The sequence below is a fragment of the Notamacropus eugenii genome, chromosome 1 (genome assembly GCF_028372415.1).
Source record: "Notamacropus eugenii isolate mMacEug1 chromosome 1, mMacEug1.pri_v2, whole genome shotgun sequence".
In the NCBI taxonomy this organism is placed as follows: Eukaryota; Metazoa; Chordata; class Mammalia; order Diprotodontia; family Macropodidae; genus Notamacropus; species Notamacropus eugenii.
In genome coordinates this window covers 291,302,161-291,319,648 of record NC_092872.1, presented here as the reverse complement: position 1 = coordinate 291,319,648, position 17,488 = coordinate 291,302,161, and the positions used below count along the sequence as shown (strand labels likewise).

Here is a 17,488-nt window from a genome sequence, read left to right as displayed (position 1 = left end):
AGGGTCCCCTGTAATCTCCTTCTGACCAGTCATGGAACCCCATGGACTGAGAGCTCCTGGAGATTCACGTGCAGCCACCTCCAAAACCAGCTGCTGGCTTGTATAGCCTGCCCTGTGCTGGCTCCAGGCCCAGCCACCATCCCAGTGACATAGACCTTTCCTCTCAACCTTCTAAGTTATCTTGGGCTGGAAAATTGTTTCAGATCAACATTTTGTTGGTTCTGTGCTCCAGAATTCACTTCAGTGCATTATCTCAATGGTATTTGGAAGGTAATTTGGAAGAGCTCAGATGAGTTCCTGCCTTTGCTCTGCCATCTTGGCTCCTCTCCCCATAAACATCTAAAACTCAGCATATCACAGAGGAGTCTCTTTCTTTCTCCTGGACCCCCACCTTCAGCATCCCCACTTCTGCATAGGCTACTTCCCCTACCCAGACTCCTGACCTCAAAGGCATCCTTGACACCCTGACTACATCAGTCAGTTGGGAGTTGTGAACGCTCTACCCTCACACCTCCTTTAGTCTCTGTCTGTCCTTCCTGAGGGCCAGCACCCAAGTCTGATGTTATTACCCTTTGCCTGACCTATGGGGATAGCCTTAATTGGCTCCCCTGCTTCTAGCCTCTCCCCTGCAAAGGCAGAGTCTGACCATGCTCCAAGACTTCCTCTTCCTTCCCAGGCTTGCTGTGTATCATTGATTCTATATTCTTATCAGCCAGGCCTCAAAGCTGGTGGCCACTCTTGATATCCAATCTCCTGCCACTATGCCTTTGCACAGGATACTGTAGCTCATGCCTTGGATATGAATAACTGACTTCAGTCTATGATGCAGCTATATGGTTACTCTTCCTTGAACACAATGCTCCACCCTCATCTCCATTCTCCTCCCCTCCCCCTTGTTTCCCTGTCTTCCTTCAAGATTCATCTACAGCCCCACTTCAGCAGGAGGCCTTTCCTACCCCATCTCTCACTCCTGCTGGTTTTGTCTATATCATATGTGCCCTTTACATATGGCTATGTTGTAGAGTTTATTAAGTGCATAAGAAGTGTGTATTGACTGACTGACTTTAAGGTTTACAAGGTGCTTTACATAAATTACTTCATTTATGGACAAGGAAACTGAGGTTGAGAGCAAGAAGTGTGGCCTGGGATCTCACAGCTGAGTCAGCTCAGTGTGGTTTGACCCCCAGGTGCTTAGAGGCCATTCTAATGCCTAGACCACTGGGTCTGCAGTCAGAGAATCCTGAGTTCAAATATGGTCTCAGATACTTATTAGCTGGGTGACCCTGGACAAGTCACTTAATCCCTGTCTGTAAAATGGAGATCATAATACCTACCTCCCAGGGTTTTGGGGAGTACCAAGGAAGATGGTATTTGTGCAGTGCTTGGTAGGTGCTAAATAAATTCTACTTCCCTTCCCTTCTCCTCCATCCAGTGTACACTGTCCATCCTAGCAGACTACCTTCTGGCATCTTCCCTTTCCACCTCTGCCTCTTGGAATCCTTTTCTTCTCATAAAACTCAATGCAGATGTTACCACTTCTGTGAAGCCCCTCCTGACTGCACAGAATCTCACATTTAGAAGAAACTTGAGAAGCCATGGAGGCCAACCCATGACTGCACAAAATACCTGACAATAGTTTTCCAGCCTCTGATCCAAGACCTACATTGATGGGGACTTCAGCACCTCTGAGCTTTGGACTCCTCTTCCTCCCCCTACATTGGTCTGTCTTCCACCTTCTCTGACCAAACAGATCATAGCTGATTCTTCTTTCCCACGACTTTGCCAAACAGACTTGGGCATCTCCCAGGGCTCCCCCATGCTTCTCTCCTTCCATTTGGGTAATAAGTCCCACAACCTTCACATGGCATGACCTGAAAATCCTTCACCTTCTTGATTGCCTTCTATTGACTCTCCAGTCTACAAATATCCAGGGTTGAATCTAGAACTCCAGGTGTGTCACAAGGGTCAAGTACAGAGAGACTTTGGAATTACATGGACATCAAGCCATTGACCTTGTGGGCATCACAGGGCATCTGTGGGATGAGACTCAACGGGTGACTCTGGGTGGGCAGATCATGTTCAAAAGAACTAGGCTATCTAGGTAAAGGAGGGGTAAAGGCAGCATTATATTTTAAGGATGCAAGAGGAAGCCCAGGAACCTGAGGAGGGACTCTTGCCATGTCTTTGGGTAAAGGTCAGAGGAAGGAGTAGACTAGAGACCACCTCGTTAGAAAGAGCAAAACACTGAGAAGTTTGGGAAACAAACCACCATCTGGGCACCAAAGCATCATGGTGTACTCTCTGCTCCTCCTCCTCCTCCTCCTCTCTCCCTCTCTCTCTGTCTCCTCTCTCTCTCTCTCTCTCCCTCCCTCCCTCCCAATCTCTCTCTGTTTCTCTCTCATTCTCTCTGTGTCTTCTCTTTGTCTCTTTGTCTCTCTGTCTCCTCTCCTTGTCTCTCTCTGTGTGTCTCTCTGTCTCTCTCTACCTTCTCTTTCTGTCTCTCTGTCTCTGGCACTATCTCTGTGATTCTCTTTCTCTGTCTCTCTCTCACTCTCTCTTGTCTCCTCTTTCATTGTGGCCTTGGTGATGTTTTCATCCTTCAGAAGCCAGAGAAGTGACAAAGGAACCTTCTCTTCTAGATCTTATTCCCTGAGGGGCAGGGGGGTTGGGAGCGGTGCTAGCCTGGAAGTCATGAGAACACTAGGGAAAGGTTCTCCTTCCCTTCTGCTCTTTGGGAAATAAAGGAGAACAGGGAAAGTGCTGGGTTTGAAGTCAGCAAATGAGGCCTGAGGTGCCTTATCTGCACAATAAGAGTCAACTAGACAATCTCTGTCATACCCAGCCTTCCCCCTCCACCCCACCTCCTGCAATTTATAATCTGATCTCAAGACTTTGTATAGCAAAATTATTGGTGGGAAATATTGGGACTTCTTTAGAAAGTCGTTCTTCCTACATTCCATGATCTTGGGTCTTAGGTTTGTGATTTTGGTCTCACTCTAACCAATGGGAATTTGCCTGAAGAGATAGTGCCCATTGTCATCCGGCAGCAACTCATTGCCACCTGGGTGAAAGCCAAGCAACTGACTCAGCAGCAAATCGGCCACAAACTAGGCACAGATGAGGAGGTAAGAAGGTAGGGTTGCCCGGTGATGGGGAGGGAGAGTGAACATCGAGGATGAGGTGAATGAAAGGTGATGGTGGACCATCTGTGAGCAGAAACAAGGTGAAGGGGCACCAGATGTTGGGGGGCTATGAATGATAGAGGGGGTAGGGTGATGGTAGAGAGAGTGGGCATGGATGAGGAGATGAGAGAGGGACAGTGATAAAGGAAGTGTGAGCATGAATGAGGGGGTGAAGAGGGCAGGGATGATGAGGTGAGGGGTGTTTATGAGCAGGAACAATGACGGACAGGAGAAGTAGAGATGCTGAATGGAGGGGGCACAGCAAGGTGGAGAAGGCTCTCCAAAGGAGGATTCCTTTTAGTCAATAATTGTAGGGTGCTTGTTTCCTGCTTTGGGAGACTGAAATACCTCCCACCCCAGCCCTCAACCCCACTGTGTCAGGAAGCAAAGTCTGTCCTCAAGGACCAGGGTCCTGTGAATCCCTCAGCATTCCTGGCTTGGCCACTGCCTAGGTAGGATGATCCTCACCTTCCAGGCCTGGGTCATGGTTGTGCCATGAACAAATCAGGAAGTCTGGTAGAGCTGTGGAATGGAAGCTCCTTGAAGGCAAGAACTATTTGAGTGTCTTCATGCCCCTAGTCCTGGCACTAGCTTTGGCACAGGGTGAGCAGCTGACCAGTCGTTGTTGGGATGTCTTTGTGGGACCTGCCCCTCCCACATTTGACCTCCACACTCTGCTGCTGCTCTCTTGGGACAGTTGGTTGTATAACCTCTGCCTAAGGATTAGACCACTGAGGCTACCTGGTATAGAAACATTAGTTCTAAACCTTCAGAGCCCACACACTCATCTCTACTCTGCCCAAGCACGCTCTTGGGACAGCCTGGACTTCCCAGCAGCCACTGCTCCTGACCAGAATATGATGCTTCTTCTTACTCAGAGCCTAAATGAAAATGAGGTGCGCATGACCAAGGTGCTGGTTGCCTTGGAGATGTACTCTTGTAATGGGCTGGGCCTCATGGACTTCAACCTGCCCACCTTAGCCCAGGTACCTTACCATCCCTTGAGGGGGGCTGGGAGGGTTCAGGGACACATATGGTATGGGTCTAGAGGGCATCCTTCCCCAAGACTTTCCCTTTGTCTTCCTCGCCTCAGGAATTTCCCATTCTCTTGTGGGGAATGAGGGAGGGTTGGGGGGCACAGAAGGGGTGCCTCTAGAAGGCATCCTTCTTTAACAACTCTAGGCATGCTGGTAAAGAGGAAGGTGACCTCTGGGCCCATGGTGGCTGGAGGCTCCTGAGCAGGCCTTTTCTTGTCACCATCTCTCTGTGAGACAGCACAGAGCAGGCAAAAGCCCTCAAAGCCCACAGTTGGGCTCTCCTAGCTGAGCCAGGCTGCTAGAGGAACAGGGATATCCGGGCTAGATGTCCCCTAGGTTGTTAGGCCTTGTCTTTGGGGCTTTCAGAGATGGGCCACCCTGCTCACATCTAGGTATCCTTTTTCTCCTTCAGTCTTCCTCTGACACTTCCTAGAGGAGTGGAGAGGACACTGGGCCCCAGACTCATGAGAGCAAGTGGTTTGGGAAAGACTCCAGGTCAGTTGTGGAGGGGCTGCTATGTGCATCAAAGGAGCTAGTGGCCACATTCATATGTAAGCTGAAAGACTGAAGGGACTCCCCCAGCCTCCACAAGCAAATACCAATTGCTTTTCTCTTGGAAGATTTTCCTTTAACTGATATCCTTCATTTGAAAAATCCTGATACTCCATGAATTGGCCCAAATCCCTTTTGCAAATAGTGTTTTATTTACACATTTTATTAAAATATGGGAGTCAGTTCTGAACATTTTTAAAAAATGAGTCCACAGGTCAGTGACTGCAATGACCAGCAGTGACCATTGGCCGGTGGTACATGCTAATGGTGGTGAAACTGTTCACTAGATTTGTACAAGATGAAGGCGAGTATATGGAAAGACTGCCCTTTTCATCACTCTGGCCATCCAGAGTCCAGCGCATTTCTTTTGTGCTTGTAGGTACTGAAGATGGCCTCAGAGTGCATATGGACAGATCCCCTCATGGAAATCCAGTCCCTGGTCCGACTGGCGCATTTTGCTTATATGTTGCGTGATCATGAAATCGTGATGACTTTGTCGAAGATAGTCCAGACCAAGGGCGAGAAATTCTTTGAGAACCAACAGGAAGTCAAATGTTCAGATCAGTAAGTCATGGCTCTGAGTCCTGCCCACAAGAGCTCAGTGCCGGCCCTTGTGCTTTGGCCTCAGTGCCCTGCACCACCAAAGGCAGTCCAGCTACCTCTCAGGCCCCAGATTTCTCTTTGACAGAAGGTTGGCAGCCCCTGACTTGGGGCTCCCTACTTCTCTAGCAACCTGTCATCCTCTAATTGGTGATACCCACTTGGCAGTTTTTAAACTAGTTTTGCTGATTAAGAGGGAATTATTAAGAAAATCATTTTAAAAATATTTTGTTCGTTTTAAACTTAAAACAAAATGACAAAAAAGATTTCCATGTACACAGTAGAACAAGACAGAATTCAATATAAAGTCATGAATTTCCATTTTTTGTGTGAATAGGTTCTTCACCACCACCCCACTTTTTATCTTTTTGGGATACAGACACAGTGATATTGCTGGATCAAAGGGTTTGCACAGTTTTATAGTCCTTTGGGCATAGTTCCAAATTGCTCTCCAGAATAGTTGGATCAGTTCATAACTCCAGCATTAGTGTCCCAGTTTTTAACCACATCCCTTCCAACATCTATCCTTTTCCTCAGAGTTGTTTTAATTTGCAGTTGTCTAATCAATGGTGATTTAGAGCATTTTTTCATATGACTGTAGATAGCTTTAATTTCTTGGTCTAAAAACTGCCTGTTTGTATCCTTTGGCCATTTATTAATTGGGAAGTGGCTTTTATTCCTATAATTTTGACTTGGTTCTCTATATATTTGAGAAATTAGTCCTTTATCAGGGATATTTGCTATAAAAATTTCCCCCCAGTTTTTCTTTCCTTTTAATCTTAGTAGCATTGGTTCTGTTTGTGTAAAAACTTTAAAATTTTATATAATCAAAATGATCCATTTTATATTTTATAATGTTCTTTATATCTTGTTTGGTCCTAAACTCTTCCCTTATTCATAGCTCTGACAGGTAAACTATTCCATGCTCTCCTATGGTTTCACCCTTTATGTCCAAATCACGTACCCATTTTGTCCTTATCTTGGCATATTGTGTGAGATGTCGGTCTATACCCAGTTTCTGCCAAAGTGCACTACAATTTTCCCAGAAGTTTTCGCAGTAGTGAGTTCTTGTCTCAGAAGCTGGAGTCTTGGGTTTATCAAACGTTAGGTGGCTGGGGTCATTTATTCCTTGCTTTATGTCTCTATTGTATTCCATTGATTTACTACTCTATTTCTTATCCAGTACCAGATCACTTTGATGATTACTACTTTATAATACAGTTTGAGATCTGGCACTGGTAGGCCACCTTCCTTCACATTTTCTCCTCCTTGATTCATTTGATGTTCTTGACTTGTTCTTGAAGATGAATTTTGTTAATATTTTTCTAGCTCTATAAAATAATTTTTGGTAGCTTGTTGGGGCACTGAATAAGCAGATTAATTTAGGTAGAATTGTCATTTTTATTGTATTGACTCAGCCTACCCACGAACGATTAATATTTTCCCCATTTGTTTAGATGTAACTTACTTTGTGTGAGATGTTTTGTAATTGTGTTCCTGGGTTTGTTTTGGCAGGTAGGCTGCGGGGTATTTTATATTGTCTATACTCATTTTAAATAGAATTTCTCTATCTCTTACTGCTGGATTTTGTTGGCAATATATAGAAATGCTGATGATCTATGTGGATTAATTTTATATCCTGCAATTTTGTTAATTATAAAAATTGCTAATTATTTCAATTAGATCTTTAGTAGCTTCTCTAAGTATACCATCATATCATCTGCAAAGAGTGATAGCTTTGTTTCCTCTTTGTATTGATTCCTTCAATTTCTTTCTTTTCTTACTGTGCTAGCTAGCATTTCTAGTACAATGTCGATTAATAGAGGTGATAATGGGCATCCCAGCTCATTTGAAAGATGAGGAAACTGAAGCAAACAGGGTAAAGTGATTTGCCCCAGAGTCACACAGCTGGTCGGTGTCTGGAGCTAGATCTGAACTCAGGTCTTTCTGACTTCAGGCCTGGCACTCTATCCACTATGCCGCCTGGCTGCCTGACTTAAACACTGAAACAAGGTTTAAAATGGAGACTGACTCAGCACTGGATTGCATAGAATCACTCCAAGGCTCTAGGTACCACCATGATTGTTTCTGCCAAAGAGGAAGAATTAAGTGGCTTTCTCCAACTTTCATGTTTTTTTTTTTGAAATATTCTTGTGGGGACCAGAATCCAAGCTCATTTTCAGCAGAACAGAGATGCTGTCTGGCTCCCATGGTCTCCACCAAGCCTGCTGACCAACCTGGCATCTGCTTGTCTGACTTTGGCCTCTTTGCGAAGCTCCACAGAAAAGGGGATTTTCACATCTTGGACAGACTCTTTCCAGATCTCTGATAAGCCAGATCTGTTCAAACAGAGAAAATACAGGGGTTTGTTTGAGTCTGTGCATCTGTGTATCTGTGTGTATCTGGGCATCTGTGTATCTGTGCATCTGTGTATGTGTGCCTGTGCATGTGCACAGATGTGTCTTGTGTGACTGTGTGTGCATCTGTGTGTGTATCTGTATGTCTGCGTGCATGTGTGTGTGTTTGTCTATGTGTGTATACATGTATTTGCCTCACTATTGCCAACTGTCTGCTTCCCCTGCCTTTGTAACAAGTGCAGTGCATTGTAACAAGAGATCGGGAAAAGATGCTCTCTGCTATCTGCTGAATGAGGACACTGCCCATAGAGGTAGGCCTTCAACAAAGGCTGTGTATCACTAAGAACTCCTGCTCAGTCCTCGTGTGTATCTCCTGTAACTGGAGGATGTGATGATTGGTGTGATGGGTGCCCTTTTCGCAAGCAGCCAGGCCCCATCCATTTTGGGGATGCTGCCCACATCATCCCTTTCCCCTGGGCTCCCCAACACACAAAGCAGGCTTGAAAGAGGCCGGAAGGATTTTCTCTCCACTCCTTATGACCCATAGAGTAGGCAGCAAGACCTCCTCCATGACCCTGGCTCCATTGCCCATCACAGGGGTCAAGGAACCAACCAGGAGCTAGAGGTGGCACTTATCTGATAGCTAGGGCCAGAGCTCCTGTGGCTCTACATTCTGGAAGGTGACCTGTGAGAAGTGGTTCCTGCTTGCTAACATGGTGACCCATTGCTTCTCTCCCCAGAAATGACAATTTGTTTCGAGCTGAATTACTGAGTGCTTTGCTGTGTACTCAAGGGAAAAGTATCATGGAGAACTTAGCAGGCAGGAAGCAATTACGCCAGCAGGCTGCCAAGGCCTTTCTGGGCAGCATCAGGTAGGGGCCTCCAGAGCAGCAGGCACAGGTAGACTCAGGAATCTGTAGTTAAAGGGGTTGTCTTTCAGGCCTTAGGAAGTGAAAGGTCAAAAAGTAAGAGGTGGGCTGTGCAACCCCTTGGCAGGAGAAAGAAACCATCTTTGTCTGGGACTGGGTCTTGGTGGACAGGGCAGATGATGGAAGGGGGCCATAGGATCTGGGAATAGAGGATGGGAGTGAGAGTGGGGGGTGGGGTCTGGGAGTAGAGGGTGGGATGTGGCATGGGGGACAGTTGTTGGCCCTGCTTTGGTCGAGGATTCCTGCCCTGGTTATTCCAATGGGGGCTTGAGACTGAACTAGAAGTTGCGACAGAGACCCCCTTCTGCTCCTGGGGTCTGAGCTACACAACTGGGCCTTGCTCAGTGCTCCTCAGCTGGGATGCCAGGCCCCCTCCTCAGCAATCCGTAAAGGGATAATGGGAGAGTGATTGGAGAAATTGAGGACTAAAGGATACCAGGAAATCTGCACCTAAGTAGGTTTTTGAGGCCGTTGACTTCCTGTATGGAGGGCAAAGGCAGCAGACTGGATAGCGCAGAGGGCACTGGCCTTGGAGTCAGAGACTCTGCGATTCAAATCCTATAAAATGACCCATTACAGAAGCCACTTCACATTTTGAACTCTCAGTTTCCGTATCTGTCAAAGGAGGCAGTTGGACAGTGTTTCTGACTCCAAGACTGTGTTCCCAGGTGGGCTTGGTGTCTGAATAGACCAGGTCACAGAAGTCCTGGGAGTGCATTAACTCAGCCCAAGCCAATGAAAATGTAGGTGATTGGGCGGGGTCTCTGGGTGCCAGTGTTTCTTGTACTCTGCCTGAGGGCCCCAAATCCTTCCCCAGGTATGCGGGTTTGGCAGGAAACCACACCTTGGTAATGCAATCAGCCCGCCATTACTGGAACACCTGCTTCCCGTTCTTCAGCTCTTCCTTCTGCCGGAAGAAGCTGAAACAATCCATCCAGCTTATCCTCAAGACCATCTGCAAAACTGAAAACAAAGAAAAGGTGGGTGCTAGGACCCTGGAGGGAGCCGGGCCCCAGGAGGGTGGGGCCACTCCCAGGGGGCAGGGTCCGCAGCTGCAGCTGGAGACAGCCCCTGCTGCCAGACCCCTTTCCCCGAAGCATCGTCTCTTGGGTTGTCCAAGGGAAGAAATTGAGGTTTAGACGAGAGCCTGGCCCAGGCTCAACCAGCCTGAGTCAGGCGGTCTCTGAAGCCAGTCCTCAGCTTGCCCCCAGGCTCAGGCACAGAAGACTCTGAGTCTTTGGGGCAGCCTTCCCCTGAGCTGGGTCCGAATTCCCCCAGTGCCTCTGCTCATTGTAGAATTCGTTGAGTCTTCTTTTAATTCAGGTGATTTGCCCAAGTATTTCTGCTGGGCCTGCTGTAGAGATGGGGAGTCAGTGGGAGGCACACAGCTGTGGGCACCCCCAAGTCTCCCTTGCTGTCATTCCCTGATTCATGGACTGCAGTGCCACGTCCAAGTCCTGCGGAGCCCAGCCTCCCCGGGCCACTGTCCACTGTGGCACTGCTGTCCCCTGTGATGCCACTGTTCACTCTGGCCTTCGCCATGGGCTCCTTTTATTCCCCGACCCCAAATTCTCTTCTCTCAATTCATTTCAATTCCCTACATATACTGTTTGCAGATATTTTGCCTGAGCACCAGAGATACAGAGACCAAAAAGGAAGTGCCTGCCCTCAAGGGGTTTAGCTTCCACATGGGGAGTGAGGGAGGAAATCCAAATGAGCCTGGGCTGGTGGGTTCTTGTCCTTTGTTCTTGAAGAGGACCAAGATAACATCCCTATGTTGTGTGTGGTTGATCAGACCAACACCAGCTTGGAAGGCTCTGCCATAGGGTGGGCACAGCATTTGGGGCAGATTCTCTACATTTGCAAGTCTCACATTTCGTTTGAGCTACTTAAGTTCTTTTTTGCTCGTAGAGCATAGCCCCTTCTCTGATGATGACATGCCATGTTGGGTGGTCCTGTGCCAGGGTCTCCTATGTCTCACAATCAATTTAGTTATAAAACCCACTGAAGTGAGCTCTGGGAGGTGAGGGCTGCTGGCCTTGGTGTGAGGTGCAATGTCTCTTTGGAGGCTCAGGAGAAGAGAGATTAAGAGGGAGAGGTTTTGAGATGAAGATAGGGGAAAGAAGGGATTTTCTAACTTGGTGCAAAGGAGTACCAGGACTTGGGCAGAAGCAGGAGCATCAAATTCCATGGTGAGTGAGGAATGGGATGAAGAGAAAGTTCTGACCAGGCACCTCAGGTCCTAAGTCCCTGGTCATTGGGCCCTGCCATCCAAGGTAAGGGATGAGGTCAACCCTAAATCTAGACTATGCCTCTGCCCAGGTCTTTGGGCCTTGTAAGTGCCCATCCATGGAGTCCCTGAAGAGTCTCTTGGGGATTTTGTTGGTTCTGAGATCTCTCCATTCTCCCCAGCCCAGTGCTATGTCTCTGCTCATATAGAGCTTCCGAGAGAATCAAAGAGGATGGTGATTGGCAGAATATGAGCATGGCACCAACTGTCCTTTTGTTCATTGTAGTGTAAGGAAAGGACCTTGATTCTGCACCAGTGGCCCAGCATGGACCTTCAGTACAGTGGAAACACCGATGGTCACTTCCAAGCAGGTTTGCAGAAAGCTAATACTTACATGTGTGTGCGTGTGTGTAGGTGTGTAGAGTGTAGATGTGTGTACATGCGTAGGTGTGTAGTGTGTATAGATGTCTGTGCATGTGTCTCCATGTGAACAGATAGGTAAACAGATGTATGAGTCAGGGCAGTGGGGGAGGAGGAGGTAGGATATTTGAATCACTTTTGGAAGCATCAGAACTTTGAGATCATTAATTCAGACAGAGATTTGAGTCCTTCTCTGCTTAGTCCCTCATGGCCTCTCCACTAGACTATTACTCAGTTTTTACCTGGATTCCTCATGGCCTCCTATCATCTTGAAGTTAAAATACAACCTGCTCAGCCTTGTCCAAGAGGGCTTCAGTCTTCCTTTCCCATCTCACCACATACAACTTCCCTCCACTCATATTGTATTCTTACCAACCTGTTCCCACCTCTCACCTCCATGCCTTTTTCCAGGCTATCCCCCATGCAACCTTTGCTCTACCAGCCAGGGTTCAGCCCAGGAGCTAGGTCCATTCTTCTTGAAGCTTTTCCTGATCCTCCAGGTGCTAGTCTTCTCCCCCTCCTCAATTTTCTGTGGATTGTACTCATCTAAGTAGTGAAGTGTACAGAGCGCTGGTCCTGGAATCAGGAAATCCTGAGCTCAATTCCAGCTTCAGACATTTCCTATCTGTATGACCCTGGGCAAGTCACCTCATTACTGCCTGCCTCCATTTGCCCATCTGTGAAATGGGGATAATGAAAGCTCCCACCTCTCAGGGTTGTCATGAAGACCCAATGAGATAATAATTGTAAAGCACTTACACTGTCTGGTACATTGCTGGTGTTATTGTTCAATCATTCAGTCAAGTCCAACTCTCCATGATCCTGGGAACAGTAGAATGCCAGTGCTGTCTATGTGTTTTTCTTGGTAAAGATCCTGGAGTGCTTTGCTATTTCCTTTTCCAGTAGATTAACAGAGGTAAAGTGACTTTCCCAGGGTAACAAAGCTAGTGAATGTCTGAGGTCAGATTTTAATTCAGTTCTTTCTTATTCCAGGCCCAGTGCTCTGAGCCACCTAGCTCCCTTCACCTGACATATAGTAATTGCTATATAAATGTTTATTATTAGTATTATCTGTGCCCTTCAGTCCAACCCCCACCCTAAGGGAAGGCATATCCTTTACTTTGTGGATATAGTCCCACTTTCTGATGTTGACTAACTAAATAACTGATAATATACTCAAAAGAGTTACTGTGGGAAAGGTGACAATATTTCCCAAATTGATCTAGAAATTGAAGTGCATTGATAGCAATGGTGCACTTCCTAGGACAAAGGAATAAGAAAATACACGTGAAGGAATAAAGGGTTAGAAAAATCAAGAGAAATTATGGAAAGAAAAGGGATCGAGGGAAACTTGTCCTGTTGGTTACAAAGTGTCTATGAAATCAAACCAACAGAGAGTCTGAGAAGCAGCCCCAGTGTCCTTGGCACTGTGCTGGGCTCAGGCATCTGAAAGACAAGCCTGAATAAGCCCCCCACCCACCGACACATTAATAATGAGACTGCCCCATGATCACATCACTTCAGATGGGGCCCAAGCCAACAAAGGTTGGATGTGGCCACTGGCCCCAAAGTAGACCTTTGAAGGAGGCAGGGGGTGGGGTGAGGAGGAAGGTGGATGTGTACCAGTCCTGAAGGACAGACTGCTATGTCTAATGACAAGAAAGGAGCTCCAGGGATGGAAAAACATTCCATGACTGATTTAAAAGCAGAGGAATAGATCTGTGGAATGATCAGATGCAAACAGAAGTCTAGGGTTCAAGAAACAGAGGGTCACAGAAGTAGAAAAGGCCCCCTTCCCTACTCCACTTAACAGAACATTTATCAAGCACTCACTTGGCGCTGGGAGCTGGTGACACAAAGTCAAAGCTAAAACAGCCCTGTCCTCAAGAACCTTACTTAGGTAATATTTATATCACATAGTATCATTTATAGAGCACAGCCCAGTGCCTGGCACACAGCAGGTGCTTCATAAATGCTTATTCCTTCTCCTTCTCCCTGCTTTCTTGCTATATGATTGTAAGAAGAGACAGACAAGATGTGAGAGTGACAAAGGCAATGTGTGGTGCAGAGTGCTGGACTGATCATAGACTTTTCCTTTCCAAGCTGAATATTTACATTCATCAAAAGTGCCACTCCCAAGGCAAAATGACTACCAGAAGAATTAATGTCAATAAATTAGAGCTCTTCTCTGAGCATGGGCAGTTTGTTGCTGACTTGGAGGGAAACACACAGTTGGCAACAGTGGAGCAGAAAAGGAGTGGGCAGCTTTCAGAGATTTGGTGTACAGCACTGCATGTGCTCATCTGGGTCAGAACCAAGATGGATTTGATGAAAACGATGAGGAAATTCAGAAGCTGCTAAATGAAAAACAAGAACTCCACAGGATTTACCAGCAGGATAGCTCCTCCACCTCTAAGAAAGCAGCATTTAATTCCATCAAAAGCAAAGTACAGCCACAGCCCATAGAATACCTGTAAAGAAGAACTCTCAACAAATTCTAGAGCAGCAGAAGCCACAGAACGATGGAGTGGAAGAGACTTCCAGCCCAGGGTGACCTGGAAGGCCGACGGGAAAGGTTGGAGCAGAGCAGAGCCCAGTCCATCCTTGGCCACGTGGCATGGGGAGGAGCAGGACGAGAGCAGGTTTAATCCCCAGTGGCGGCAGCAGTAGTGGAGAACTCACATGGGGCAGGCGATCATATGGTGGTCAGAAGAAGTGATACAAGGACACTCAAGGTCTCTCTCACGAACTTTGGATTTGACTATGCAACATGGGAGACACTGCACAGGACTGTTCAGCATGGCATGTCCGTATCAGAAAGGGTGCTATGCTCTTTGAGCAAAGCAGAATTGAGACAGCACAAAATAAACGTAGTTTGCATTAATTTGGTGTATCTACTCCAAATAATCACATGGACTATCTGGGCCCAAACTGTGTTAGAACACTCCGAGCTCATATTGGTCTAATCAGCCACAGTCAGACTCACTGAAATTTCACTTTGTCATGGTGATGTCATTTTGGTCCTCTTCGAAGAAGGACAACAACTAACTAACCAACTAACCAATTCCTTCTCCTTCTTCCTTTCTTATAATTGACCAAAATTGAACAAAAAACAATAGAGAAGCTGATGTGGTCATCTATACTCCATGGTCAATGACTCCAAGACTGCCTTGGGCAAACCAGGTCACACCCTGAGGCCAAGAATAGATTGCTAGAACTCTATGCCTAGTCCACCAATTGGGCAGTGATGCCTCGTTTGAGGGATGGCAGATGTGTTTCCCAGCATCTTGTTGTTTAGTAGCATGTTGGGATCAGATCATGACACCTACATCCTGTTTTTCAGCCATTGACACCTGTGTGCAGTTGCTGGAATTAGCCAAATTTATGGTTCCATGGCATGTGCCCACTTGGTCAACCAGAATGAATAAGGAATGTGGCTACTTCTCCTCATTGCACATGCCATCACTGACTCAATATGGAGGGAGCATGAAGCTGACACCCCCCATTGCCACAAGGGACTTGGAATAGGTGGTGCTACCCTCATGGATACTTCTCCCTTTGTGAAGATTTTGATGGAGGTGGACAGCAAGAGAGAAGTGTGTGACCCAATGTTTACAGTAGTCCTGTGTAGTTCATACTCCTCTCTGACTTCAGTGTCCCAAAACCAGAAATCCTGGATCTCAGGGAAGGTGCCAGTCTCAGCTGGTAAGAAGGGTATTGAGACATCCTTTCCCCTAAGCCCTAGAAGATCTTGGCTGGCCAACTGAACCACCTGGATATTCATTGACAAAAACATGAAAACAATCCAACATCTGACATTCTGTATATGATTAGAAAGCCCAGCTGAATCGAAGAGCTAGAAAAACTTCCACATACTCACCTACTAAAACACACCCAGACACATCAGTGGTCAAGGAAACATAATATCTTTCTTAACTGCGTAAGAGGGATAAGTCCATTAACAAGCCTTGACTTGAAGTTAAAAGAGACAAAAGAAAGGAATTTCAAAAACCAAAGCAATGTATCCAAAAGAAAGGAATAAAGACATCAGGGACAAATCCTGGCAGGCATAATGACAAAGAAGGAATGGACGTTTTGGTAGATAAGAACCATTCCTCAGAAGAAAAATAGTCATAGGAAATGCTAATGCAGTATGATTGACGAAATTATAACAATACAACCCGATGGGGAAAAAAATCTAATAATAAACCCCACACCCACCTCAATACCAACCTTATTCCCTAGTGATTACTATTGTGTTGGTCTTCATGTTTAGAAAACTCTAAATGAGATGGAGGAATCAAAGGGGACTCTTAGGAATCTAAATATAAAAACAGAAAACAGGCAACCAGCTACATTGCTCCAAGTTCACAGAGGACACTGATGTTGATTGGATCTTCTTAAATATTAGGAATATTCACTATCAGCTCAAAAACTCATATTACCATTAAGAAACTTCAAAATTTTTCATTCGTTACAGCTGACAATGGAAACAAATCAATTGAGCCACACAAACCTTATGATTCGTAAATACCAGGCAGGGCTTCCCATAAGTGTCTTTACTTCACCCATGACATTATGGTGATGATGTCCGAAAAGACAACCTTCACCATCTTCAACTGTCCCAAGTGCAGGCCTTCAGCCAGCCACCAGACTGCTTTTGCATCAGCAAGACCTCTTCTTCCTAAAAACTGTTAAAAATTTCAACCTGAAATGCAAAATGTAGTTGGGAAATGTCTCTTTAAACACTCATTTATGCAGCCAGTAGAAAGAGAAGTCAATGGGTAACAGCGATGTTGGCTCCACCCCACAGGTACTGAAGATGATATCACCCTGAAAACAGCTCTGTATGGGCTCTTGTACCACATGTACGTTGACCAGAATGACCTGCAGGGTGGACTCCGGGCTTTGGAGGGAGCTCTACAAATGCTGCCCCGCACTGGGCACCGACTGTAAGTGCATCCATGGGCGTATGCTCTGAGCTTGCGATAGACCCGCAGTCCTGAGGGCACCACCTGGGTCACAGAGGGAAGGAGGAGGGTCTCATGTGGACGTCGCACTGCAGCAGACAGGGCCTCTACTTCCCCACCAATGACATCGCTCTCAGAGCACTCATGGTTCCTAGATGTCCGATAAGCTCTCCATCCCAGCTGGGTGAGCAGGCAGGCCACAAAACCTGAGACTCAGTTTTTCCTGTGCCCATTGCTGCTTCATCCCAGCACTGGGTCTCCGATGGTACCTCCAGTCTCCCCCGGTCCCCCACCTTTGATTTCTTTTACAGTTTAATTTTCAAACACATGGTAATGGTGAAGGCAAAACTGGGCCAGAACTTCTTGATGGAGATTCAGAAGTTTAAGGACACCAGTGAAGACTACTTGTCCCATATGTGGCACACCCTGGCCTTCAGCTCCAAGGACCTCCTGGGAAGTCTTTATTGCTACTACAATGCTATCCACGCACTGCAGGTGTGTTCTAGATACCTCGAGGGGGTGGAAGGACATAGTACTAGTCAGCAGACAACGTCCTTCATGCTAGGATTTGGGTTATGGAGAGCAGAGCAGCCAAACTGGAAACCTGAGGATCCCTCCTCATTTGTAAAGCAAGGGGAATTATCTTGTGTTCTCTCAAGTTGTAGGTAAGTGGTCCAGGAGTCCTGAGCCCATCCCCATTCCAGGGGAAGGCTGATGCTGAGGGCTGGCAAACAGGTCTCCCAGGAACTGAGCCTCTTGGGATGGCTGCTTGTGAGAGCAGTGGTAGGGATGGGTTGGGGGAGGGAACACAGGTTGCAGGAGGTGGGGCATCAAGCAGAGGCTGCTAGTGCCAGAGGAAAGAGTCCACTGCCAGCAGGGAGCACCACCAGAGAGAAAGGACGGCTCCAAGCATGCCATTCCCCCCAGTTGGCATGGCTTAGTATTTCTTTTTCCATTTAGGTTTAATAAGTAATTGGCCAATTTATATTTTCTTTTATTTTTTTGAAAATCTATTCCCTTCTATTAAGACTAGGCAGGTAGGTAGCACAGTAGATCGGATGCTGAGACTGGAGTCAGAAAGACCTGGGTTCAAATACAGCCTCAGAGACTTAAAAGCAGTGGCCCTGGACAAGTCATTTCATCTCTGCTCAGTTTCCTCATCTGTAAAATTGAGATGATAATAGAAGTGCCTGGCACATGTTGTTGAGTTA

At 46.6% G+C, this 17,488-nt stretch overlaps 1 protein-coding gene across 9 annotated transcripts in view; it reads left to right on the top strand.

Moving 5' to 3' along the window:
- Window positions 1-17,488, top strand: part of CFAP46 (cilia and flagella associated protein 46) — a 135,891-nt gene that overhangs the window by 47,649 nt on the left and 70,754 nt on the right. For 8 of the 9 annotated variants that reach the window (XR_011971720.1, XR_011971721.1, XR_011971722.1 and 5 more), the window contains 8 exons: window positions 2,976-3,125; window positions 4,061-4,172; window positions 5,155-5,335; window positions 8,469-8,600; window positions 9,475-9,637; window positions 11,174-11,258; window positions 16,121-16,259; window positions 16,589-16,772. Coding sequence is in view for 6 of the 9 variants with exons in the window: in XM_072629131.1 (XP_072485232.1) it covers window positions 2,976-3,125; window positions 4,061-4,172; window positions 5,155-5,335; window positions 8,469-8,600; window positions 9,475-9,637; window positions 11,174-11,258; window positions 16,121-16,259; window positions 16,589-16,772 (1,146 nt within the window). In the remaining 3 variants the exon portion in view is untranslated. The remainder of the gene's footprint in view (window positions 1-2,975; window positions 3,126-4,060; window positions 4,173-5,154; window positions 5,336-8,468; window positions 8,601-9,474; window positions 9,638-11,173; window positions 11,259-16,120; window positions 16,260-16,588; window positions 16,773-17,488) is intronic. The other variant, XM_072629133.1, reaches the window with a different exon arrangement.